Genomic DNA, 26,081 nt, shown 5'->3' with positions numbered 1-26,081 from the left:
TCACCAAGATCTAATAATTAACCTGTGTGTATATATGTGTATACACTGAGCTGGCCAAAAAGTCTGTTCAAGTTTTTCTGTAAGATAGTACAGAGAAAACCAAACAAACTTTTTGGCCAGCCTAATATACTGAGCAGGGAGCACCCATTAAATTTTACTAGGTGTGTTCTGACAAGTTTCCAGATGTCTTCCATGAAGCCCCTGCCTCACAGACTGGTGATCAGCCCCATCATAATAAACACGTATAGAGAACACTTTCCATATGTTAGAACCTAGGGACACAATTTATGTGGATTTTCTTGTTTCTCCTAACATGCTAATCAGATACCATTAGATACCACTGTTACCCTGACTTTGCTGATGGAGAAGTTCAAACACCAAGAGCTTAAGTAACCCACCCGAGGTCATCCAACTACTAAGTAGCTGCCATTTGAACCAGAGACACAGCTCTGTGCCTAGCCCCTAACCCAGGACGCTTCCACACACCTTTCTGTGCTCAGCCACTCAGCCATGTTCCACTCAGGGGCCCCGCGGACTGCAGCCCACCAGGCTCCTCTGTCCATGGAATTTTCCAGGCAAGAACACACCTTTTAGACATGGCCTAATGTCTGACAAACCATGAACGCCAATCGGAGTCTATCCAAAAAAACAAAACTCACAGCAGGCAATTTAATAGAGATATAATACGGCAAGCTATTGATAGAAGTGTTAGAGCTAGAAAAGCCACCAGGGGAAGATGAGACAGCCGTTGAGTCTATTTACTGCCCTCCTGGGAAGAAAGGCAAGAGGCTTCCTGGCAGGCCACCTGGACCATCGTGGACCTTGATGACAGCTGCTGGAGAGGCCATCTGAACCACAGAAAGGACAAGAAACACCCTTACTTACCTTTACCCATGCCGTACCGTGAGTGCTGTTCCTCCAATATCCATGTTTATCTCCAACCTCAGGATGTGCCTGTTTGGAAACCCAACGACTACTGCCTTTGTAAGGAGAAGAAAGAACACAGAGACACAAGGTGGGGGAAGGCAAGGCGAAGACAGAAGCAGAGGTTGCGGTGATGCAACCTGAAGCTGAAGAGCACCGAGGCTAGCCAGGGCCAGCGGAAGGTGGAAGATGCAGGGAGAGCTTCTTCCCTAGAAAGTTCAGAGGGAGCACAGCCCTGCTAGCACCTTGATTTCAGACTTCCGCCCTCCAGAATCGAGAAGGAATAAGTTTCAGTTGTTTCAAGCCACCCGGTTTGCCTTCCCTGGTTATGGCAGCCCCACTCAAATAGCTCAACCCACTTCCTCCTAGTCTGCCCTGGTTCCTTCAACTGGCCCAACCTCACTCGAGGCCAGTTGATAAAAGCAGCTGGGAAATAATATGCAGGGGTCTGTCCTCTGCAGGAGAGCAGGGAGAAAAGGTGGATCTAAGGACAAGAAGACAGATGACCAGAGCAACGTGGAAGGGGTGCCTGTGCCGAATGACGGGGTGGGGGCTTTCAGTTCATGGGTCCGAAGGAAAGAGAATAAACATTCAAAATCTTGGCCCATCTCATCATGGGCCTGACTGGTACAGCAGAAACCAGCCCCGAGCTTGGCTCTGCAGCTCAGGAAAATAACCCAGCGCTTCTCCCCTGGTGGATCAGAAAACCAGGGGCCTCCGTCGTCACGTAAAGGCAACCTTCCTCGTGGCCTCAAAATTGAGGTCAAGGCATAGATTCTGAAATGCGCATGCGTGAGTCCTCTGGCAGAGGACCGTCCCTCCCATCCCTCCACGACCAGACGGGGTCCGCTGCACCCCCTCTGCTGACGGAGCAGAGCGTGCAGAGAGGTGCCCATCTCTGGCGGAGGGACTTGATAACTTCCCTGAGTAATCAATTTGCAAAACAATTGAGAAAAGGCAAAGGCTCCCCTCGTTGAATCTTCAGATAAAAAGAGAGAGGATGTTTTGAATTTGACAATCAATCTACCTTTAATCCTATCAGGAAATAAACCCGAATCATAATCTGATGTTCTCGAATTGCACAGCTTCTCAGGGAAAGCCTTTCCCCCTCTTCCCTGGTTTTCATCCTTGAAGGCAGAGTGGGTTTTACCCCTGTGGGTGCCTGTTATTCATTCTTATCTGTTTCTAGGGGAATTATCCGCTTGTTTCTTTTCCTTCTAGATTCTGTAAGTTATATTTTTTTTCTATTGTTTATATGAGATCTCTTTTTGTGCTGTGTTTCTTAATTAGGAGAGGCTCCTTCACCCTTAGATAAGAACTTGTTCTTAACCAGCCCTCCCCCATCCGCTGATATTTTTCTAATTCAGAGTTACCCAGAAGAGTAAGTTACTGGGGGAAACAGAAAAGAAATAAAGGACTCTGGTCTGTGGATTTGAACATTTTGTATTTATTGCTAAAAATGGGTTATTATCAGAGCCCTGGGTCTTCTGCACTGCAGGCAGATTCTTTACCATCTGAGTCACCAGGGATGCCCTAAGCATCCTGGAGTGGGTAGCCATTCCCTTCTCCAGGGCATCTTCCAGACCCAGGAATTGAACCCGAGTCTCCTGCATTGCAGATGGATTCTTTACTGTCTAAGCCACCAGGGAAGCTCAATTATCAGAGACATTAGCTACTAAATTTCCACGTACCATTGGCCTGATTACCATCCCTTGGAGCATCTGGAGCCCCTAAGTCTCAGGGAAACAAGGTGATTTACTTCCCCAACTAGCTAACCAGTCACATCACACATTGATCTGTTGGCTCAGTGGGACTGCACCATAGATGCAGCCAGTATTTATCATAATGTCAATTTCCATCTTTTGAGTACCAACCTCAGTCTAGGCATTGCATTAAGGATTTACATGTATTCTTAAAAATCTTCAGAGATAAGCATCAGTGTCCCCATTTTACAGATGAGGAAACTGCAGTTCAGAGAGGCTGAAATTCTTGGCCAAGAACACACAGCTAGTAGTAAATGGCAGACACGTGGGTTTGTATCCATATGAATCTGGCGCCAAAGCCTGCACCCCTCTGTATCACCCTTGTCTCCGTATAGACACACCTCTCTATGTGCATTATTCCTTGCACAATAACAAGGAGCAATATAAAAGACAGAGAAAGCCTTGGAACTTGGAATCTTGGCAGAGACTTAGGCCATTCGTAGTCAGAGAGGTGGACAGCAGATCAGTAAGGGGTTAAGAGTGCAAGGCTGGAGTCAGGCAGACTTGACCATGAGCCTCTTTTCTACCCTTCAGATGGTTATATAAGCTTGGATACATTATAAGAATCACACTCTTTAATATCAAGAGTGACTTAATGGCTTTGAGCCTTTGAGTTTTCTCACCTGTTAAAGTGGAGCAGGAAGTGGTGAGGGTTAATGATATAATATATGGCAGGTACATACTCCAGAGACAGACATAGGTTAGATAACTCCACGGTGATTATTAAGGTGTGACTCAACAAATATTTGAGTATACCTCATACCGTGTTAAATAAAAGGGAGAGAAAAGTAGAATAGGGCTTGCTAGAGATAAGGCAATGAAAAAAATCCACAAGACAGGAAAATTCCCAATGCAAATATAAACTCCGGGATGTACACAGATTAGTAATAAGTGCTGCAGATGTAAGAGTCCTTTGCGAGTGAGGATGGTCAGAGACAGATATTAGCTCTGGCTGGACCTTGGAGAACCTTAACAGTCATACTGTGTGAATCGAATATGGTTTGCCCACCAAGGCCAGACTGCAAACTCTTAGTGATCCACACCAGAAGGAGGAGCTCGCTCTAGAATGTGAATCGACCACCTTATTGAATACATTGTTTAGTTCATCTGACTTACTTTTTGACACAAGACTTTCTTAATGAAGGAAGCAATGGGCTGAGTTATGCTCTGCCTGGAGCTCCTTATCCCTTCGAGGACACAGCACCTCCTTTGAGTGGCATTGGTGTAGGACAGAAGTTAGCAACCTTTCTGTGAATGGCCAGATAGTACATATTTTGGGAGTTTATGGGTCACATAGACTCTGTTGTACTTATTCAGCTGTGATGTTGCAACACAGAAATAGCTCAGGACAATACAAAGGCTTGGTCACAGTAAACCCACTGGCTGTAGCTTGCCAATATCCCATTAAGATGACTGAGAAGGAGGGAAGAAGGTCTTTAAGGCAAGAACAACATGAGCAATGGACTGAGCTGCTGTGACCACCATGATCCTGGATCAACCTATATATGAATAGTGGGTGGTTCAAGCTCAGAGCATGTCATCCATCATCCAGAAAGACTGAATTAAAATGTTGGTGGTCAGGACCCATCTTTGGGAGTTAGCCAAAGGCCAATCCCAAGGTATCAGCTTTTTAAGCCAGCGCCAACTCACCAGGGATTCCCTGGTGGCTCAGACGGTAAAGAATCTCCCTGCAATGCAGGAGACCCTGGTTCAGTCCCTGGGTCAGGAAGATCCCCCTGGAGAAGGGAATGGCAACCCACTCCAGTATTCTTGCCTAAAGAATCCCATGGATGGAAGAGCCTGGTGGGCTACAGTATTGGGGTTGCAAAGAGTCCAACATGACTGAGTGACTAATATTTCATTTCATTTTTTAACCCAATAAGCACCACCCATTCCCAGGTTCAGATCAGGAGATAAGCAAAAAGAAAGAGTATGGGTGTATAGTTATGTTTGGATAAAGAGAATCAAATTTCTCTGGGAGAACTGTTATATTTAAACAGAACAAAATGGCATGCTGTCAAGATTTGCTAGGCTCTTTGTTACTATGAAAAGGCAGGAGTCTGGGGCTGAGCTAAGGTCACCTGGCTCAGCCAGGACATGTAGTAATTATATATATGCATGTATACATGTGCAAAGCATTCTGCACAGACAGGGCAATCAGTTTTCTATTAAATGGACAAATTCATCACCTCTAAGCCAAGAGGACAATGCCTAATTTGTCTGGCACTAGCAAATGACTCTTTGCTGTAAATCTGGCCACGATATCTGTTCAACATTCTTTCATCCATCCACCCATTCATTCATTCCCTCAGCAAGTCATCATTGTGGCCATAATCCCAGAAAATGAAATTGGAAGCATCGAGGGCTCAAGCCCAGCCTAAAACTCTCACCAAGTCTGCCCAAGCCATCCTCAGAGCTTTGCCAGGCTGGCCAGTGGTTTTCTTTGGGATCTTAACTGGACCAAGCAATGAATACCAGTTTGAGGGCTTCCTGTTCAAAGAGATCTCAGGCCTTGCTGATTTCTGGTCCCTCACACAATGCCCTGGGTTTCCCCTGATATCCTCGAGAAACCTTAAAAAAAAAAAAAAAAAAAAGAGGTAAACTGAGGCAAGCTCAAAAGACCAGAAATTGAGTGCATTCAGGAATAGCAGAGAAACTGCAACTAGGGAGCGGTATGCTGTAGCCAGCTCCAGCAAATCGGTTAAGGGTTTGAGGCGGGCTGTGTTTGTGGACAAGGAGTGCAAAGGAGGCAGGGGTGTAGCCAGCATCCCAGGCACAAGTTCATTGGCTCGAGGATGGAGGTAGATTCTGGGTGGCCGTTCATTGGTCAGGAAGTCAGTTTATGTGATCTCTGTAGGGGAAACTAGTCTCTCCGCTCTTAAGTTGCCTTCTTCTGAGCCCTGGGGTCGGGTCTGTTTCCTAGCTTCTGCTTCTATTTTAGATCCTTTCACCCCTCCAGCAGCCGCGCAGGTGGAGACCAGACTCAGGCAGGCTAAGGCAGTGTTGCAAATGCCATTGTCTGAATTTTTTCTTTCCAAGCAGAGGGACCGGGACTGGGAACTTTATAGCAGACACAACTTGGCAGATAACGTTGTTCTTTAAAATCAGAGAATTCTTTGCTATTCTGCTCAGTTCCATTAATATGCATTTGAGGTTGGAGTGGGGTGTGTGTGTGTGTGTGTGTGTGTGTGTGCGTGGAAGGTGGGGGCAAAGGCACCTTTGAAATCTGTCTCTTCTTGTATAGTCTCTTATATAGTCTCTAAGTGTATATTACTAACAGGGGACTCTTTACCTACAGACAACGGATGGGAATATAAGAGAGTTTATAAACCTCCAAATATTTTGTGCAAAATTTGGAAGACGGGCTGCATAGCCTTCACCAGATCCTCAAGGGGGTCTGAGACCTCAAGGAGAATAGGAATCCTGGCTCCGGAAGGATTTAGCGAGTGACTGCCTCAACCTACTCAACGAACCATCTTCCCGATCTCATTCCATAAGGCCTCAGGCTTCTGCTGTTGCCAAGATGCACTGGCTTGCTGCCTGAGAGGGAGGCTTTTGTCTGAGTTAGTTCTGCCACCTACAGCACGCAGCCGGGCAGAGGCGCCGCTCGGCTCCCAGAGCGGGAGGCTTATTTGCATACATGAATAAGGGGCGGTGCGCGCTGCCTCTCCAGCCTGGTACTCCTCCGCTAGAAGAAAAATGGCGTTGGGAATTCCTGATTAGTATTCAGAGATGCAAATTCCTTTGGGGTGAGTTACAGCGATGGGAAGATATTTTTACATGAAAGGGGAAGGGATAAATCCTGAGGATTAGCACCTGAAAGAAGTGTTGCCCAAAAACCCAGGAGGAAAGGGGGGAAAAGAAAGAGAAAATGAGCTCCTGAGTTCTCAAGATAAATGCAACTCTTCCATTTCTTAGCATGTTCAACGCTGACAACCCATTCTAAGTCCACATAGGTAACTGGTCATATAATAAAAATATTTGCCATCTAATTTGTAATCATGAAACTATCTGCTTCAGGAAGATGTGATTTTCTAAGCAGCTTGAAGTGCAAACATAGGACAGTGTTCTTAATATACTTAAAATCATTTTTAAGGGACTGAATTTTGGGGACCGAGATTGTATTATTCTCATGCTGCTGCTGCTGCTAAGTCGCTTCAGTCATGTCCTACGCTTAATGACCCCATGGACTGCAGCCTACCAGGCTCCTCTGTCCATGGGATTTTCCAGGCAAGAGTATTGGAGTGAGGTGTCATTGCCTTCTCCAATCATTCTCATAGTTATGTCCTAAGCAGAGTGCCTGAAATTTAGGAGGAAACTCAATAAATTGTTGATTTAACGTAATAGAAATGCGCTTTGTTTGCAATGTGTGCTGTGCTTGTTAATATATGATCATAATATCTACTGTTTGTTGAACTTATGTGTCAAGGCATATCATCTCAACTTTTTCAAATATCCAAGATATGTATGGTTTTACAGATGAAACCGAGTGCCAGCATTATTACGTGTTTCAGCCAAGCATAAGATTATAGCTAGACCTCTCCGTTTTTAAGTCCATGTTTGTTCCACTCCATCCATGAAATTTTATAACCACTGTAAATCAATTTCTCGAGAATGGGAATTGACCACAAGGAAATGGTTTTAAAATCTTTACAACATTTTTTAATTAAAAGAAAAAGTTTCCCCAGTCCTTAGAATTTCTCTGAAAGCTTTTCTTAACTATTCTAACTTAATAATAGATCCAAATATCTTCTGACCCTGTCTGAAGCTAATAGTAGTTCTTTGATGGATAATGCAGTCTTATCTCTATGTGGCGAGAGGATGTGGAACCTTTCACTGTGTTTGCTATGAGTGACAAGGGAAGACCTGAGAGTGTCTGTAATTTGCACACATATTTTGATTTCCAGTAAAGAATTCTTAGTAGAGGAAAACACACTGGAATATGGACTTAAATGTATAGGAACCCTCCTTCTTTCACAGGTTTTTCTTTATTAACATTTTAGGTGTCAAGTTCAGTTCAGTTCAGTCACTCAGTCATGTCTGACTCTTTGTGACCCTATGGACTGCAGCAGGGACCCTATGGCCTCCCTGTCCATCACCAACTCTTGGAGCTTGCTCAAATTCATGTCCATCAAGTCGGTGATGCCATCTAAACATCTCATCCTCTGTCGTCCCCTTCTCCCTCCAATCTTTCCCAGCATCAGAGTTTTCTCCAATGAGTCAGTTCTTTCCATCAGGTGGTCAAAGTATTGGAGTTTCAGCCTCAGCGTCAGTCCCTCCAATGAATATTCAGGACTGATTTCCTTTAGGATGGACTGGTTTGACCTCTTTGTAGTCCAAGGGACTCTCAAGAGCCTTCAACACCACAGTTCAAAAGTATCAGTTCTTCAACTCTCACATCTATACATGACTACTGGACAAACCATACCTTTGACTAGGTGGACCTTTGTTGGCAAAGTAATGTCTCTGCTTTTTAATATGCTGTTTAGGTTGGTCATAACTTTTCTTCCAAGAAGCAAGCGTCTTTTAATTTCATGACTACAGTCATCATCTGCAGTGATTTTGAAGCCCAAGAAAATAAAGTTTCTTACTGTTTCCATTGTTTTCCCATATATTTGCCATGAAGTGATGGGACCAGATGCCATGATCTTGGTTTTTTGAATGTTGTGTTTTAAGTCAACATTTTCACTCTCCTCTTTGACTTTCATCAAGAGGCTCTTTAGTTCTTCTTCACTTTTTGCCATAAGTGTGGTGTCATCTACATATCTGAGGTTATTGATATTTCTCCTGGCAATCTTGATTCCAGCTTGTGCTTCATCCAGCCCGGCATTTCTCATGATGTACTCTGCATATAAGTTAAATAAGCAGGGTGACAATATACAGCCTTGATGTACTCCTGTCCCAATTTGGAACCAGTCGATTGTTTCAAAAAGTTTTCAAAAAGGACTCTCAAGTAAACAAGAAGATAGGCAAATTGAAGATGGATCGGAACTAACCCAGATCTCATTACTTTGCAGCCTGAGGCACTAGTGACTTTCACTCTTTGAATCACACTGTACCTGTGTTGCTCAAGCTTTGAAATCTTAGTCTCTTTTCCTGAAGAAACTGCAAATGCAAGGAGATTACAGTTGGCCCTTGAGTGGGGTTGATGGTTTTGGCTTAGATCATTGATAGCTAGGAAGGGCTAAGGTATTTTTCTAGATGATGACAATTTTTATTATCATGCTTAGACTTGAGAAGAGGGAAAGTGGGGTGGGGACGGTGAAAAGAGAAGGAAATTTGAGCAGAAAACCCTTGGAGATCTGTGCGTGGCTTGCTTCTGTATTTATCTCTGCTAAAACCCAGCATTTGCAGGGCAGTGCTCTCAGCTTTGGGTAATACTTATCAGAATTAGATGAGGGAATGCTTTTTTTAAATGCAGATTCAGGGCCCCACCTCCAGAATCAATAAAACAGAAAGGGCAGAGCCCAGAAGTCTGCATTTTTAACAATCAACTCATCTGATTTTGATAGAAGTGTGCCTTAGACTTTGAGGAACATTGGCATAGAAAGGTCCTCCAGTCTTTCTGAGAAACACTCTTTCAATACATCCATTCATTTGAGCCAAGTCTAGGAACACAGAGATAAAAGGCATAGTCTCATTTCAGCATTCAAAGAGTCCAAGGTCAAGTGGAGAAGAGAGTTGGAAGCTGTGGTTACAAAATGTAAATAAGTTCATAGAGCAGAAAGAGCTGTGTGCTTATGGAGAGCTGGAGAGGTATTCAGCTCAGCCCACATGGGAAGAAGTGCACAGTCCTGGGGAGGAGGGCGAAACAGAAGGGATTCTGCCTTCAAGGATGAGTGGGCATAAACCAGGAAGAGAGGAGGGAAGAATTCCCGGTTGAGGGAACCCAGTGAGCAATAAGAAGTGTGGCCTCTAGGGAAATACTCAGATGAGACAGGGCAGAAGGGAAAGGGGTAGTAAAAAAGATGGGTGGATGAAGGCAGAGATTGAATGTCTGTCTTTCATAATAAAATGATGTCTTTTCACACAGGTAGGTACATTGCCAGGGCTTTCTGGGTGGCACTAGTAGTAAAGAACCCGCCTGCCAGTGCAGGAGATGTAAGTGCTGCAGGTTCAATCCCTGGGTGGGAAAGATCCCCTGGAGGAGGGCATGGCAACCCACTGCGGTATTCTTGCCTGGAGAATCCCATGGACAGAGGAGCCTGGCGGGCTGCAGTCCTTGGGGTCACGAAGAGTCGAACACGACCGAAGCGACTTAGCAGGCATGCACAGGTGCATTGCCAATGTTCATATTGCTATTGTTGCAACAGCAGTGGATGCGTTGTTCCAGGTTGTGGTCTTTGCCTTCTTAGCAACAGCCCTCTCAGTGCAGCAGTGTTCTGATAAGCTTCCAGCTGAGAAGGAATTCAGAAAAGCCCAGGGCAATCCTAACTGGATTTACCTTCTTGTTTCATTCATTAATCTTTGTCATCAGATGTCTTGGACTGCAGTAGAGCTGAAAGGTCTAACTCAAGGAAGCAAGAAGGGTGACTATGTACAGAACCAGAGCAAAAACTCCACAATGAATATATGTGGGAGTATACATTACCAATTTTCACATCTTGTGTAAAATACAAATGAGTCCATGGATAAAAATGAAGTCATGTTCATCACAGTTTTTTATAAAAATCAGGATTAAAAAACGTACCTGAAGGTACCACTTTGTTCTCAAATGCTTGAATGATGCCTTCACTGCCACAAAATCTACATAAACTGCCATTGTAACTCACAGTGTGTGGTTATGCAAACGGAAAAAACAACAGAAGCTAGAGTAGAAATCTGAGCATGCTGTGCTAATATGAAAGAGCTTTTTTCTTTAACCAGAGAAAATCATGTCATTTCAGAATAGTACTGCGTATATCCACCCAACCATCAGTATAGAATATGTGGGGAAATGTGTGTGTGTGTGTGTGTGTATAAATCACACTCAGCTGTATTATGATATTATAAATGATAGTAAAGAGAGTGAGCATTATCAAGTGTTGGTAATATTTCTTTTCCTCCACACTTATACAGAAAAAAATTTAAAATGGTGTTGGAGGGGGCAGGAGGGAAGAAAAGTGTCTTTAAGCTTCGAAATGGATTCTGACTGTAAATATCATTTATTGCAAATAATATTATCAAGTAGTGAAACACCTGTCTTTGAACTCCTTGCAGTTGTGTGTAATACTGGAGCCAATGCAAGAACTGATGTCCAGACATAAAACTTACAACCTCAGTCCGCGGGACTGCCTGAAGACCTGCTTGTTTCAGAAGTGGCAGCGGATGGTGGCACCGCCAGGTACGACCTCGCTCTTCACTTTCCATCTACGTACTTTTTCCGAGGCTTCTTCTGGGGATGAAGGGATAGGAAAAGGGAGTGATTATAAATGTATCAGGCAAAGTAGTTTATAAGGGATGTTCTGACCCTGGTGTTGGATCCAAAGACACTGAGTTGGTGAAGGGCAAGCATCCTTCCTCTGTGTGGTGGCCATGCTCCACAGTCTCCTCACTTGCTAGATTTAGGAGGACCTGAAACTCACAGAAGGAAATTGATTTCTTTAATGTTACTGAGAAGATGCTGATAAAGCCAAGATGAGAATCAAGGTTCACTATCTCCCAGGCCAGTGGTCGTTCCACTGGACAAGACTGGTGACCACGGATGGCTTACTTTAGTTTTCTTTGTCCTTTGAGGAATGGTAGAAATTACTACGGAGAAGGCAATGGCACGCCACTCCAGTACTCTCGCCTGGAAAATTCCATGGACAGAGGAGCCTGGTAGGCTACAGTCCATGGGGTCAAGAAGAGTCGGACACGACTGAGCGACTTCACTTTCACTTTTTCCTTTCATGCACTGGAGAAGGAAATGGCAACCTACTCCAGTGCTCTTGCCTGGGGAATCCCAGGGATGGGGGAGCCTGGTGGGCTGCCGTCTATGGGGTCACACAGAGTCGGACACGACTGAAGTGACTTAGCAGCAGCAGCAGCAGAAATTACTAAAAGAAAGGGGGACAAGGAAGAAGAAAGGAAGAATGGGGGGATAGGCAGAAGAGAAAAAGAAGGAAGGGAGGGAGGGGGAAAGGAATAGATGGAAGAAAAAAGGGATGGAAGGAGGGAGAAAGTTTTGCCCTATTTTTAAAGATACATAATATCAAAGGGTACTCTGATCATGAAAAGAATACATAAAAGACCCCGTTTCTCTCACTTCCCTAGGATGCAGTTTAGATACTGTAGTCTCCTGCTGGGGTTCTGAAATTACTGCTTCAAGTCATCATTAATTGTCTTTCTATCTAATACATTTCACTCCCAGGCGTGTGCTGAGCCTCATTGATCATAAAAGCAAAATGTATCCGTTCGCTAAAAATTGTTTTTATGAAGAGTAATTATTAACATGAGGCACATAGCTTTCTGAATCATGAAATATAATGGTCACCTTCCACTGGTAATTGGCCAGGGGTTTTAAATAAACAGGATATAGTCAATATAATCAAGTACATGTTTAGAAAGCTGGGGAAATGAGCATTACTTTACATAGAATAGTTGCATCCCCATCTTAGGGGAGTTTTCAACATTTAGAACATTATTTTTCAAAGATATTAAATGCGCTTAAATTGGCCTTATTTTCTCTTTCAATATCAATAGGGTTTTATGGGGGAAAAATTTCACTCACTACAGATCTTGAAAACTTCTATTTCCTGATGTATGCACACATAATTCATATGACGTGTGTGTGTGTGTGTGTGCGTGTGTGTGTGTGTTAGTCATTCAGTCATCTCTAACTCTTTGAGACCCCTTGGACTGTCACCCACCAGGCTCCTCCGTCCATGGAATTCTCCAGGCAAGAATACTGGAGTGGGTTGCCTTTCCCTTCTCCAGGGGATCTTCCTGACCCAGGGATTGAACAGGGGTCTCCTGCATTGCAGGCAGATTCTTTACCATCTGAGCCACCAGGGAAGCCCCATAATTCATATATTATAGATTAATTCAGTCATTAACTCAACAACTATTTATTGAGCCCCTACGAGATACCAGGCACTGGCCAAGCCACTCTGCTTACAGCACTGTGTGAAAACAGTCACAAATCACAGTCTCTCAGACCTTTCTTAATTTTTTTATTGAATCTTCACTAGGGTTGTTGTGAGGTGTGAGATATTTCTTGTTATTTCCGTTTGATATAATAGGCCTGAGATTTAAAGTAGAGCTTGCCAGAGTTAGTGCAGGGCTAATCAATGGAGACCTATGTCACAATACGTTTTTATGTCTTCAGTTCATGACTGCATTCCTACAGCCACGTACAGGCAGTAGGAGCCACCCAGAGCCAACATTTTAGGCATATTTTCCCAAAATTCCATTAAAAATACAATTAATTTTTTTTATATAAAAAGCAGCAGATTTCATGTCAAAGGAAGAAGACGCTGGTCAGGGGAAACTGGGGTATTCGCTTAACTTTAGACTGTACCACTCAACTCACCTCCAGCTGCCTAAGTTGGAACAATTCTGTTTCCCAGTTTCCATAACCTTCAGAATAAGCACCATGACTCTCCATGGATAGGGATGTTAGGCCTCTGTCGACGAATATCTTCAGACATTAAGACGAAAATATTTATGAAAGAAAAAATAGTGTATAAATAGAAACCTTCTACTTCTTCATCAAAAGTCAGGAATAACATGATGGACCCAGTAGTCTTTGAAATGAGCCTTAAAACAAACTCACCCCATCGTCCAATAGAAGCAGCAAAAATGTTTCAAGAAAATGCCAAAGGTCACCTCACTTATTTCCAATACAGCCCTAGCTTACCCTCTTCCCATCAGGGTTGGACCTAGAATAGGGTTAGCTCTTACATACCATTTCCAGTTCATTTAGTAAGGGCCTGGAACAGGCTTCTGGAAGTTTCTCATTCTCAAAACAAAGATTATATAGCACCTAACTAATAGAGTTGCTATGAATATAAAATAATGACCCAAAATATCAGAAATATGAAAACATTGAGTCATGCTCATAATGCATAATAAATAAATGAAATTCTTCTTACTACACATTTCCATAAGTCTGTACACTTCCAATAAGATCTTGCCTCATCCTTCATGTTCAAAAAAAAAAATTTTTTTTTTCTATTTCTAAACCTTCTGGAAGAGGTCTAGTTTCCTTTCGTTAAAATATTGATTATAGCATATTAAGACATTTCCCCCCAGGAATTTTCAAGTTAGTTGCATCCTTTAAACACCAGGGTGCAAACCATGGGCATTTCTCCTGAGCTTGGGAATCCATAAGTTCTACATCAATGGCTGGTTGGATGGACACTTCTTTTTACTCCAGCATTTATTTCAAGGTGTAATAGAACTTGGCTGCAGTATGACACTTGGCCAGTAGGTGCTGCTGTTACTCACTGGGTCCCTAATTTAACTAAATTCATACAGGTGGCGCTGCTAGTGGCAAAGAATCCACCCGCCAATGCAAGAGTTACAAGTTTCATCTCTGGGTGGGGAAGATCCCTGGAGTAGGAAATAGCAACCCACTCCAGTATTCCAGTATTCTGGAAAATTCCAGAGGAGCCTGGTGGGCTGCAGCCCAAGGGGTCACAAAGGCTCAGACACAACTGAGGGCACAGGTGTGTGTGCACACACACACACACACACACTTTTCTCAGGCCTTGGAGGCTCCCTAGGAATCTCAGTGTGACTAGTTTGAAAGTCGCTCAGTCGTGTCCAACTCTTTGCAACCCCATGGACTGTACATTCCATGGAATTCTCCAGGCCAGAATACTGGAGTGGGTTGCCATTTCCTTCTCCAGAGGATCTTTCCAACCCAGGGATCAAACCCAGGTCTCCTGCACTGCAGGCAGATCCTCAGAGCTCTCTTTTTATTATAAAAAGAAGGTAGGCCATAAAATATTTTTCTCAAAATTCATAATGGTAATAATATTTTAAGTTCAAACTGTGATAGTGGTATAACCCACCCCTGAGACTTACTGATAGAGTCCAGACATATAGAGGGGCTTCCAAGGTGGTGCTGGCGGTAAAGAATCCACCCACCAATGCAGAAGAGGGAGACTCAGGTTCAATCCCTGGGGCAGAAAGATCCCCTGGGGTAGGAAATGGCAACTCACTTTAGTGTTCTTGCCTGGAGAATCCCAGGGACAGAGGAGCCTGGTGGGCTACAGTCCATGGGGTCACAAAGAGTGGGACATGACTGAGCGAACGACATAGAGATGAAATCAGAAAGAACAATTAAATGCAAATCGCTTTATAGACACGTTAAAGAAAAGAGTTTCCATCATTTCGTGCTAAAACTCGACCATCAGTTTTCTCCTTTTGGGTTTTGTCAAGTTAAAAGAAATGGGGAAAAAATGTCAATAGCCTACTCTTTTCAGTTTACAAAAGCAGCGTCACTGGAGGGACCCTGGTGGGTCGCCCAGGAACTGATCCTCCTTGCATTCTCCATATTGCAGCAGAACCCACAAGGCAACCGACAACCAAACGGAGGAAAAGGAAAAACTCCACGAGCAGCACCTCCAACAGCAGCGCGGGGAACGCCGCCAACAGCACCAGCAGCAAGAAGAAGACCACGGCTGCCAACCTGAGTCTGTCCAGTCAGGTACCTGTAAGTCTCGCTTTCCTTTTAGGCGGCAATTCCTGCCTTTACCGTCTCCCAATTCCAGGGGGGCCCGCGGAAAAGACTCTTAGCTGCAAAGACCTTCTGCGCCCGGCCGGCGGGAGGTGGGGTGGGGGAAGGGGAAGGCAGGGACAGGAATTGGGAGGAAGGGGGAGGACTCTGTCCTGAAAACCAGCCCCTGCAAACTGGGAACTAGAAAGCAATACACAGAGTCTGTGCTGCAGCGGGACAGGAATGAAAATGCCGTCAGAGTCGCAGACAGGAGATATGTCACCTAAGGTTTAATTAAAATATCACTGAGTGATGAGCCTGGTGGCAGATAAGGGGCTCTGGGCACCATCGCTGGGACCCTATGTTCCACTGGAAAGCTAGCTCCGGGCACTCAGACTCCAGATTGTCATTTGATTGTCCCCAAACCGCCCCCCCCCACCCCGAGACGTGAGCATCTCCTCTTATTTTAAGACTCAGGTAATTAACTCAAGGCCAGTGCAGCTCACTGGATTTCGCTTTCCCTGTTTCATTAGCTTAGAGGGAGGTTCAGCCCCAGGTTTGGTCTGAACTCTCTTGACATCTTGACCCTTTTCTCTCAGTTGAGGGTCTTGACAAAGGAAATGGGCCTCTCAGAAGGGGGCTTCTTTGAACTCTGAGACTGAAAGCCGAAGGTGTCCCCAGAAGGGCAAACCTGGCAGATGGGACCTTTCTTCCTCTCTTCTTGATTTCTTCCCCAATCCTCTCCCTTTTTCCTGATTCCTTCTGGACATTGAATTCCTCATCCCAGAATTAGACCGCTTACCGCTTTTACTGATAAGTTCTCACGTTCCTTGAAGTACGTCTTGCCTCTTCAGTGGCCTGTGGGTTTTCCTTCTCTGCGGCCCTTGGTACATCACCCCAGCAGGCTCTCGACTGTCCTTCCTTCCAACCCGGGGATTCTCGTGGTGCCTCAGAGGTGCCCTCTAGATCCTGTGTCTTTGAGAGTGTGTCCTTTCTCGTAGGCTCCCTCCACCTCCAATGCAGTTTTTTTTTTTTTTTACCTTTCCCCTCTTTCTCACTCTTGGGCTGTGGTCCTTCTCCTTCAGGCTCTGATCCTGCTGTGTCTCCTGTCCATGTGACAGTGGACCATCCTTTCCAGAAGGTTCTCTGCTTACTTCTAAGTGTGGCTTTCAAATCTGTCCCCCCACCCACTTGCCCCCACGTCCCATTGGTCAGTTCTCTTTGGCTAAACCCAACCCCATCAGTGTATCGGAGAATTACCTGGCCTCTCCTCCTGTCCTCCATAGACAGAGGGTACGGTTGCCATTCCCCAGTATATTAAAAAGAAAGGGTCATGAGAGAGTGGCCAGCCTGTGGGATAGGTGTCACTTTAATTTTAAGAGCATTAGGAATTTCAGTCTTTAGATAATACCAGAGCCACCTCTGTTTTTAACTGGGCTATCATCCCTGAAGAGTGAGGGGGGTGGAAATCAAAGGAGAAAAGCAGTCTTCTTATTAAGGTGCCAATAAGTTATACCCACTGCTGCTTAGTTAAATGGAAAATGCATAGAAAAAAAAAATGGCCAGATGTAAATAAACCAGCCCCCAAAGCATACATAAGTAGCCTATTCATTAATTTAATCCAAGAGTTTTAGAAACTAAAGGTTGTTAATTTCCATAAACAATTGAAAGTACATTCCAGAGATTTCTGGAACTCTGACGTAGCTACTTAAAGGCACAGGGACTGCAAGAATTCAGAGTGGTTCATCAAGCATTTTCTGAGCTCCTATTGTGTGCCCTATACTATACCAGGCAGTGATAATCCCAAGATACAAATTAAAAAAAAAAAAAAAACCAAGACCAAAAGATGCCCAAACTCCGTCATTGACGAGCTCACTGTCTAAAGGAGGGACAATGAAGAGGTTGCTTCTCTCCTGCCAACTCAGTCTCCTGGGGTCAACTCACAGGGTAGAGTGTCCAGAAAGATTCCGAGCCTGAACTAGGTGTGGTTGGCCATCCATTAGTGATGTCTGCCATGGGTACAGAATAGCAGCTACCTGTCCGTGTATTTTCACATACCTGGCCTAGTCAGAAGCATTGCAATGTTTTTTAAAGAACACCTGACTTTTTCTACTCCATTACATTCTTGTCCTCCCAACCAACCATCGCATTTTGCTGGAAGATGCCTGTGTTGAGTGGGTCTTTAATGAGTTAAGACCCTTCTGACAAAAGCAAGGCACCATTAGAAAGTGCAAGAAGAATGTTAGCAGTATCCTCACCATGCAATGAAGGATGTTTTCATTAAGTGAAACTTACAAATGGCTGAGAGAAACAGGGAAGTCATCCAGTTTAGGCAAACGTGTCCATTTCTGCAGGTCCCCCAGCTGGTTGGATGTCAGATGATAAGCACTGACTGGCTTGTAAGGATCACATCTTTTGTGTGTCCTGAATCACCCACACCCCATTCCTGTTTAACTAGAAATGCCACTTGTTGGCCTTAGCTGCCCTGTCTGAAGGCACGGACAGGGGGGACGTGTTACCACGGCCACGGCTGTGGTCCGCCCAGCGCCGGACGGCAGCATGTATGTCCAGCAAGGGCTCAGGTTTAATGCTCGGCTTCTGCTTCTCACTCCATGAGCAGGGGCTAGGAGCGACCCTGAACCGCAGCCTCAACCCTGGGAGGGATGGAGACCTGTGTCAGTCCACAGCAGTGACCCCTGCTGGCCAGTTTAAGGAGAAGCATTGAGGGGCCCTGAAAGGAGTCCCTTCCCGTCCTCAGAGGTTGGTGGTCCTTGCTCGGGGGCTTAGGGAGAAGAGGTAACACGGGCACCAACTGGTGGCATCCCAGGGCCTCCAGCAAGGAGCAGAGGGATCTGCCTCATGGGGAGTTGAGACCACACGGGTTACTCTCAGGTGGACCCATATCGCCTTGGGGGGTCCCACAAGACAGGGCAGGAAGTTCAGCTCTCACTGTGGATGTTGAATGATGTGGGGTCGGGGGGATTTTTAAAGATGTGGGGGTGTGGGGAAAGCGATGCCACACCCCCCGTTACAAGAAGCCCCAAATGTGCATTGGGCTTCCCAGGTGGTGCTAGTGGTAAAGAACTCAGCTGACTATGCGGGAGACAAGAGAGATGAAGCTTTGATCCCTGGGTTGGGAAGATCCCCTGGAGGTGGGCATGGCAACCCACTCCAGTATTCTTGCCTGGAGAATCCCATGGACAGAGGAGCCTGGTGGGCTCTAGTCCACGGGGTTGCAAAGAGCTGGACACAAGTGAAGTGACTGAGCATGCACGCAAAACGTGCCTTATGTCTCCATCCATTTTGTGAAGATAGCAAGTCAAGCCCACCTGAGTGGAGAACCCATGTGCTAGCCTGGAGGTTTAGCAGAGCCAGCTAGAGTCCTGTGCATAACTGTGTAACTGTCCTCAAGCCTCTAGGTGCATACAAAGTCCTTAGCACACATCTGTCTAATTATAACTTGCCGTCTAGTCATCACTCACACAGGCACACGTGTGCACACACACTCACATACGTACACCCACAATTATGCATCTGGCTAAAGATATGTTTTATAATCAGTAAGGCAAACGTGGCATCTCTCTGAAATTTCAGATACTCAAAAATATCTATGCCTGGGCATCTTTTCCGGTTGTTCCTGGAACAAAGATACCCCAAACATACTATGAGCCTGTATGAGCCCCATTTGAAGAGATTCAAATCACTGTTTTCGGAGGACTTTTCTAGAATGGCTGTTGTTTGCTGATACAGTGAAGGCATCTGGAGTGTTGGGAACTTCTTGGCTACTATCACGTTTAAATCGGCTTCTTCTGTTTCCAAATTATGCTACTTCCTCCCATTCCCCCAGCCTCTCTCGCTGACCTTGGACTCGCAGTACTAATGCAGACCCATGCGTTGGCTCTAACATTCTTCTCCTGCCCTGTGACACCAAATGCATGTGTTTTCCCAGCCCTTCAAAGGGCACTGCACACAGGTCACGAGCTGGGGTTCACCCTCGTGTGGCTCTCTGCCACATCTTAACCTGGCCTTGCCTCCTGCCTTTGCTCCTGACTGTAAGCACAGTCTCCTGAGGGCCTGCAATGAAGGGGCCCTTTTGGTATTCCCAACACCCAAAGGGGTCGGGTGGAAGCCCCATTCCATTTAACGTCCCATCGGCTTTCTTGACACTCAAAGTCTGTGTCTATTTTACATCTCATTTCAAGAGTCCTTGTGAGGCTCTTAGAAATCAGTGTAACATCTAGCTCCTGGTGGCATCATAAGGACGTTCTTAGGGACTCACAGTTGAATACCCCACTGGCACCCCGATGGCTGAGTCTACTCAGGTCACCTTTGAGCCATTTACTTCATCTGAGACATTTCTCTTTAACATCCTTGTTATCAATTCACAAGAGTGATTAGTCTGAAAACACATTGTGAAACCTATTGATTATCTTCCCTCTAATTTGAGGGGAATCGATCTATCAGACAAACAAGGTTTTCCATTCCAAAACAAACCAGATGGCCACAAAGGGATTAGTTCAGTGGGCACCTTCAAAATTTGAGAAGGGTCCTGGAGGGACAGCTGGACCTTTCTCCCGACCACAGGCAGTGTTCCACTCATAGACTGCCTCAGGCAGCCTCTCTTGCCCCAGTGGAAAGAGCATTTGCCCAGTTGTCAAGGCAAATTCGCACCTGTATCAGCAAATGCTTACTTACATCTCCAAAAGCATCTGGCTGGCCCTGATGTTTCAGCTTCAGCCGAGGTCGAGGGCAGTCAGGCACTCTTAAGTAGATTGTTGCTCAGAGTTAGCAGAGCAGGATTCACCTGACGGATGCCCTGTGCCATGCCCAGGTCAGCCACTGGGCCCATAAGGCCCCCTTGGAATACGGAGGCCAGAGCCATGCCTTGGGTAGGCTTTCTCTCCCCTGTCCTCAAGCCTCTGCAGCAGTGGCCTCTGCCAAGCTCCCAGCTCTAGGAGGTGCCTTCCTTGTTTGCATGGAAGGACAGTTTGTACTTAAAGGAGTGATTAGATGGATTCTTCTTGCACGCTTCCATCTCTGATGATGACCAGCTTCATCGATATAATTATCATTAGTTCTCTTCATCTTCCTTTAATGGCACCAGCTGGACAGACTAGTTCTCTTTACTGCCCAGATTGGTGGTGGGATTGCCTGTGTGGGGATAGGTGACAGGCACCATGGAATAACAGATGGTAAATTCAGGGCTTGTTGGCAATCAGCAGGTTTTTGCTAATGACTTAATTAGCTATGCAAATTGTCAAATCAGTGTGAACATTGTTTTTATCGAAAACTTTACCTAAATTAATTACCATAATTAAGTAGCAGAATGTCAAGGATGTTGGCTGCATAAAAGGGCCTGGCTGAGTAGGAAAAAAGAGAGATCTGTCTTCAATTAAAATGTATACCGTCCTTGGGACAGAGAAGATGCCGTTTGGAATGAGTTGCGTGAAGGCGGCAGAACCGCCTCCTCCCCGGCGTTGGCCGCTATTCTCAGTAGTTGGCAAAGCCGTCCCGAGACCCTCAGTAAAAGTGGTGGCGTTTCTGAGGCCTCACACAGCGCCCACTGCCCTCTCAAGAGTCCCCAGTGTCGGCAGGTTGCAAAGCGTGGATTTTTTTAATTTTGAAAAATCCATTTTTTTATTTCTGCAGATTGCTAGCATTGCTCGTTCTCCGGTGTCAGGCTGCACACTAAGGACATAAACTCGCGTGGTTGTTTCCCGTCAGGAGGCGATGTTTATTTCCTGTAGAAATCCAATATGCGTCTTGGCCCCCCCGACACTGAGACTTGACCCCGGTGTACAGGACACGGTGTGTCTGACCCAGGTCCCCCAGCGCCTCCTCCCGCTAGTGTTTTAAGGGGCTTCTCTCTCCCAAGGTTCCCTGTAATAATGTCAGCTGCTGTTCACAGGATGTGATGGTGGTAGGAGAGCCAACTCTGATGGGAGGTGAGTTTGGGGACGAGGACGAAAGGCTAATCACTAGATTAGAAAACACGCAGTATGATGCGGCCAACGGCATGGACGACGAGGAAGACTTCACCAATTCACCCGCCCTGGGGAACAGCAGCCCATGGAACAGTAAACCTCCGGCCACTCAAGAGACCAAATCAGAGAACCCCCCGCCCCAGGCTTCCCAGTAAGAGTGACCGGCTCCAGAATCCACTGTCCATAGCCCCCGTGGGTCACGCTCACTATTTCAGATCCTTACTTGCAGGAGAGGAAGGAGCAAGACGTTAAAACTTTGCCACGCAAATACCGATTTCTAAACCACAATGATCTGAGTTTCTTTCTTCCTTTTTTTTTTTATTTTAAATTGAGAGGACCATTCCAAATAAACTTCCATGACCCCTCCCTGGAGGCCTTCGCAGGTAACACAGATACTGGCACTGATCATAACTAAAACAAGAGCAAATGCTAGCGCTTCTCCTGGCTCAGTTTGAGCCATGTTTGTTAATTTCCTTTCGCCAACCCCGCATCCAACCGTCCAACGAAGGCCATATTGTCAGTAAACCCTCAGTGCTCAGGATCCCATTCTATGCCGAATCCAACTACAGATGACTTTTTAATATTGTAAAATATTTTCTGCTTTTTGACTTGCATCTGAGAGTTTCTTGTTTCAGTAAAAAAAGAAAAGGAAAAAAAATCCGCTTTTGAAAAGTAATTTAAACGTACCTTTTTTTCTCTCTCTCTCTCTCCTTCACCTTTTCTTTCTTTGGGTAACAGCGAAGAGGGCCCAGCAGGGTAATTTATGGCCAAGCTAATGTCAATTGGTCCTCGAGCCCGAGTTGGTTCAGTCGAGCCCGAGTGCAGAAACAAGAAATGTCTTTTTGTCATCAGAGATACCAAGGCAGATTTTTACGTAAAGAAAGGCACCTGGCCCCTTGAGAATGTATTCATTTGTAAAATTGCTGTTGATCCAAATATTTTCAAGCCATGTAATCCATTAATTTTGTGGGCAGTTTAATAAATCTGAAACTTCTGGGTTTCTTTTTTTTTTTAGTGTATCTGAGTTGACTGTTGTTTATCTTCATAGTATATTTCCTGTATAATATTTTGTAAAGCCCTCGCCTGGTTCTTTTATGGGGACTTTTCTTTGGGGGCAATCCCAGTGTATTTATGTGAAACTTTATAAAAGAACTAATTTTTCCATTCGCATATTAATATGTTCCTCTATACATGTAAAGACACAGTGGCTCGTGTGTTATAAAACAGCTGTATTTTATGTATGCTTTACTGATAAGTGTGCCAATAATAAAACTGTGTTAACGACCAAAGCAAATGAGTCTGCGTATCTGTGATCCTGGCAGAGAAATCTGCCCACGATGATGAGAAGTACTGAGCATGGATTTATGACCCAAATCCCACATGGAGTGGGACTGTGAAACGGCTCATCTTTACAAAGTACAGTTCCTTCCACACTCACTGCAGTTGACTTGGGCAAACACAGGGATGCCTTCTCTGTGCTGGGCACTCTGCTGGCCACAGACACAGGGATTGGAAAGCAAGGGTTGGCCTGGCTCCCGATGGCTGGTCAAATACAAAGGCAGAGGCTTCCACTCACTGAGCACTTACTCTGTACCAAACATCTCAGTTTAAGGTCCACAGACATTACTTCGGGCTTTCCTGAGAGCTCAGACAGTGAAGAATCTGTCTGTAATGCAGGATACCCAGATTCTATCCCTGGGTCAAGAAGATCCCCTGGAGAAGGGAATGGCAACCCACTCCAGTATTCTTGCCTGGAGAATTCCATGGACAGAGGAGCCTTTTTTTTTTTTTAGCTAATCCTCACAGCTCCACCAAGAAGGCCTTCATCTCCCCATTTTTTATAAATCAGTGCTCCCACTTGCCTATTTTCTAAAAAGCTTATTATACAAAGATTATGGAAAACTCATTTGAGGACTTTGGGTTTCAAGAACTTTCGTCACATTTGTCTACTCTGTTCGAATGAGGAAGATGAGAGAAGAAATCTGTTAGCATTCATTGGGTGTGTATAAAGTGCCAGGCCATAGTAATAGATCATCTCAGCCAGTTCTGGAAAAGAGGGGCTTGAAAAAGAGAAGAGAAGGGAGAGTGTGTCTCTTAGGTTAAGATTCCCGGAAGCAGAACCTGGCACCAGAATTCAGAGCACAGAGTTACTGAGGGGATCTTCTTCAGTTAAAAAAAAAAAATCTTTAAGGGAGTGGAGAGGCGAAGATGGAGAAGAGGAAAGAGCTAGGAAAGCCGTGAACTCAGGAAGCTCACTTCCTGAGCCTGGTCCATGGTGCAGGGAAAGGCTTGGGGCACAGAGCTATCTAACCCTCGCAACTCAGCTGCAAGATTTCTGTACACCTGTACCGGTCAGTCATTGGCTGGGGCCACCCCGAGGGGGTGTGGGAGGCAGTAACTTCAGAATAAGATGGGCCCCCATCAGCCAAGGGCTGTCCTTCAGAGGAGAGATCAACTGGAAGGCAACAGTCTTAGCATCTCGGCATGGGTAGGTTAGTCCCAGAAAGGGCGTCTGGGCAGGGGACCAACCGTCTGCTTCAGTAAGTGACTTGCTCCATCTCTCAGCTCACGGGTGACGTCGGTGGAATTTGTTTCTGCAGCTCCCTTGACTACAAAGCCTGGCTTCTCTCTAGAGCATCACGCTGTTTCCTTAGAACATTAGCATGGGGAGGGAAATGTGTGGTACAGTAGCAACAGAACCAAAGGAAATTGAGGGAAACAGCTACTGTAATTGAAACTTCCCCACTAGAGCAAGAGGACTGCCAGCTTATCCTCCGCCCACCTCATCATTTCAGGTTTTCTTTTATCCGTTTTTTAAAGTCACCAACCCGCAGTCATCACTGATGATTTCTGGGACAATTTGTTTGACGTCTGTTCCACTTATCTATTGCTGCACAGCTGATCGACCCCAAAGTCAGAGGCTGAAGAGGCAATTTATTATTATCAGTTAACATTCTGAGAGCTCAGTGGTCAGGCGGTCTGCACTTAGGGCACAGACGTTGGTTGGGGATGGTGTCATCAGAGGTTGGGCTGGGCTGGACATTCAAGATGACGCAATCACATAGCTGGCGATTAGGATGGAATTTAGGGCTGTTGAATACAGCCTCTCCACAGAATGATGGTTGGGTTCCCAGGGGAGAAGAAGCAAACTGCCAGTGCCTAGAACTGAAACACCATCACTTCTCTGTGCTGTCCATCAAGGCAGCCCAGAATCAAGGTGCAGAGACCCAGACTTCCCTCTGTGGTGGGTAAGTAGCACATGCCTCCAACAAGGGGAGAGACTGCAGGCGGCCTTGTTCGGAAACAAACCTCTACGGCATCCAACACAGTTCACAGGCTGGTCCTTGCTTCCCTGACATTGTGTCCTTAGCCTCTTCCCACTGGTGCCCTACCACCATCTACCTACACTCCTTTCCGTTGTCTGAATACACTAAGTGCTCACGTCAGACACGTCTTTGCATATGTTTCTCCCTCTTAGAATGCCACCCCCACCTTTTTACATAACCAGAGCTACTCAATCCTTTTTGTCTTTATCAATTTATTTTTGGCTGCCCTGGGCCTTTGTCATGGTGGGTGGGCTTTTCCCTGTAGTGGTTTCTCTTGTTGCAGCGTGTGGGCTCCAGGCATGCAGGCTCAGTAGTTGAGGTGCTTGGGCTTAGTTGCTTCCTGGCATGTGAGATCTTCCCAGATCAGGGATCAAACCCATGTTCCCTGCCTTGGCAGGTGGCTTCTTAACCACTGGACCACCAGGAACGTCCCCAAAGCTATTCACTCTTAAAGGCCCAGTTTGGTTCTCCTGGCCCCTGAGATGACTCCCCAACACTGGTCAGCATCCGTAGTCCCCTCTGGGATCCAAGAGCACTTGGTTCTTGCTTCTGCCTTGGCTCTGTCCTGACGAGTTTTTGTTTCTGTTGTTAAATACCTTTCACGGTCCTGCTAGACTTTTCTAGGACTGAGTGGTTTAATCATTTCCATCTGAATCCTTAATATCTAAACTCTATCATACGTATCGAAATAGAGTTAAAAACTCCCAAGCAAGAAATCATGAAACCACTGCTCACCGTGCATTTTCCCTTTATGTTGCAATCTGTCATTCTATGGCAGAACACAAAGTAACATTTACCCCTGTGGGCACATAAGAGATGAGAGGTAGCAGAGAGGGGCGTGTTCAAGCTTCTCAGGGGGCAAGTCGGCACAAAACAGACATTCCACAAAACACTGGCTTAAACCTAACTTAAATGATTTGTCAGGCCCAGAATAATTCCAAGGGCAACCATTTCTCAAGTACACACTACGTGTCAGCCACTGGCTAGGTCCTTTGCCTGAGTGGTCTCACGATGATGGGAACACAATGGCTGTGCACAGTTGGGTTTTGCTCTGTAATTACCTCCAAATCTCAGCAGCCAGTGACCAGAAGGATTTTATTTTTCTCCCGGATGGGACTGTGGATCCCCTGGAACAAATGTATCTCAGGTCTGCCCCTCGGGTCTCTCTCTAGAACAGGCAGTCTTCGGAGCACACACTTTCTTGGCAGATTCTGAAAGAAGTAAAAGAAGTCAAGCCAAATCACACAGACACACGCTTGCTCACACTGCATCCACTGGCCAACACAAGTCTCCAGGACAAACCAGCATCAGTGGAGTGGGGAAATAAACTCTACATCTTGCAGACTCAAGGGTGTGAGCAAACAACTGGGAACCCAACCTACCCCTGGAAGCCTGCACAAAGATGTCTGGAAAACTTCTAGTTATTTGTTAACATTTAAAAACTGATGAGTTTTCAAAA

At 45.5% G+C, this 26,081-nt stretch overlaps 1 protein-coding gene across 12 annotated transcripts in view; it reads left to right on the top strand.

Annotated features, from left to right (window-relative positions):
• Positions 1 to 22,585, top strand: part of LDB2 (LIM domain binding 2) — a 463,909-nt gene extending 441,324 nt beyond the window's left edge. Inside the window, exons 6-9 of one of the 12 annotated variants that reach the window (XM_069594772.1) lie at positions 10,887 to 11,010; positions 15,158 to 15,303; positions 17,933 to 18,072; positions 21,221 to 22,585. In XM_069594772.1, the coding sequence (XP_069450873.1) occupies positions 10,887 to 11,010; positions 15,158 to 15,303; positions 17,933 to 18,037 (375 nt within the window). In that variant the 3' untranslated portion in view covers positions 18,038 to 18,072; positions 21,221 to 22,585. Of the gene's footprint in view, positions 1 to 10,886; positions 11,011 to 15,157; positions 15,310 to 17,932; positions 18,073 to 20,961 lie in introns of all 12 variants that reach the window. The other 11 variants (XM_069594770.1, XM_069594773.1, XM_069594771.1 and 8 more) reach the window with 11 other exon arrangements.
• The last annotated feature ends 3,496 nt before the right edge of the window (positions 22,586 to 26,081 follow it).

Source organism: Ovis canadensis, chromosome 6 (genome assembly GCF_042477335.2).
Source record: "Ovis canadensis isolate MfBH-ARS-UI-01 breed Bighorn chromosome 6, ARS-UI_OviCan_v2, whole genome shotgun sequence".
NCBI lineage: Eukaryota > Metazoa > Chordata > Mammalia > Artiodactyla > Bovidae > Ovis > Ovis canadensis.
Note: the sequence above shows the minus strand (reverse complement) of the source record. Positions and strands in the feature narration are given on the sequence as shown.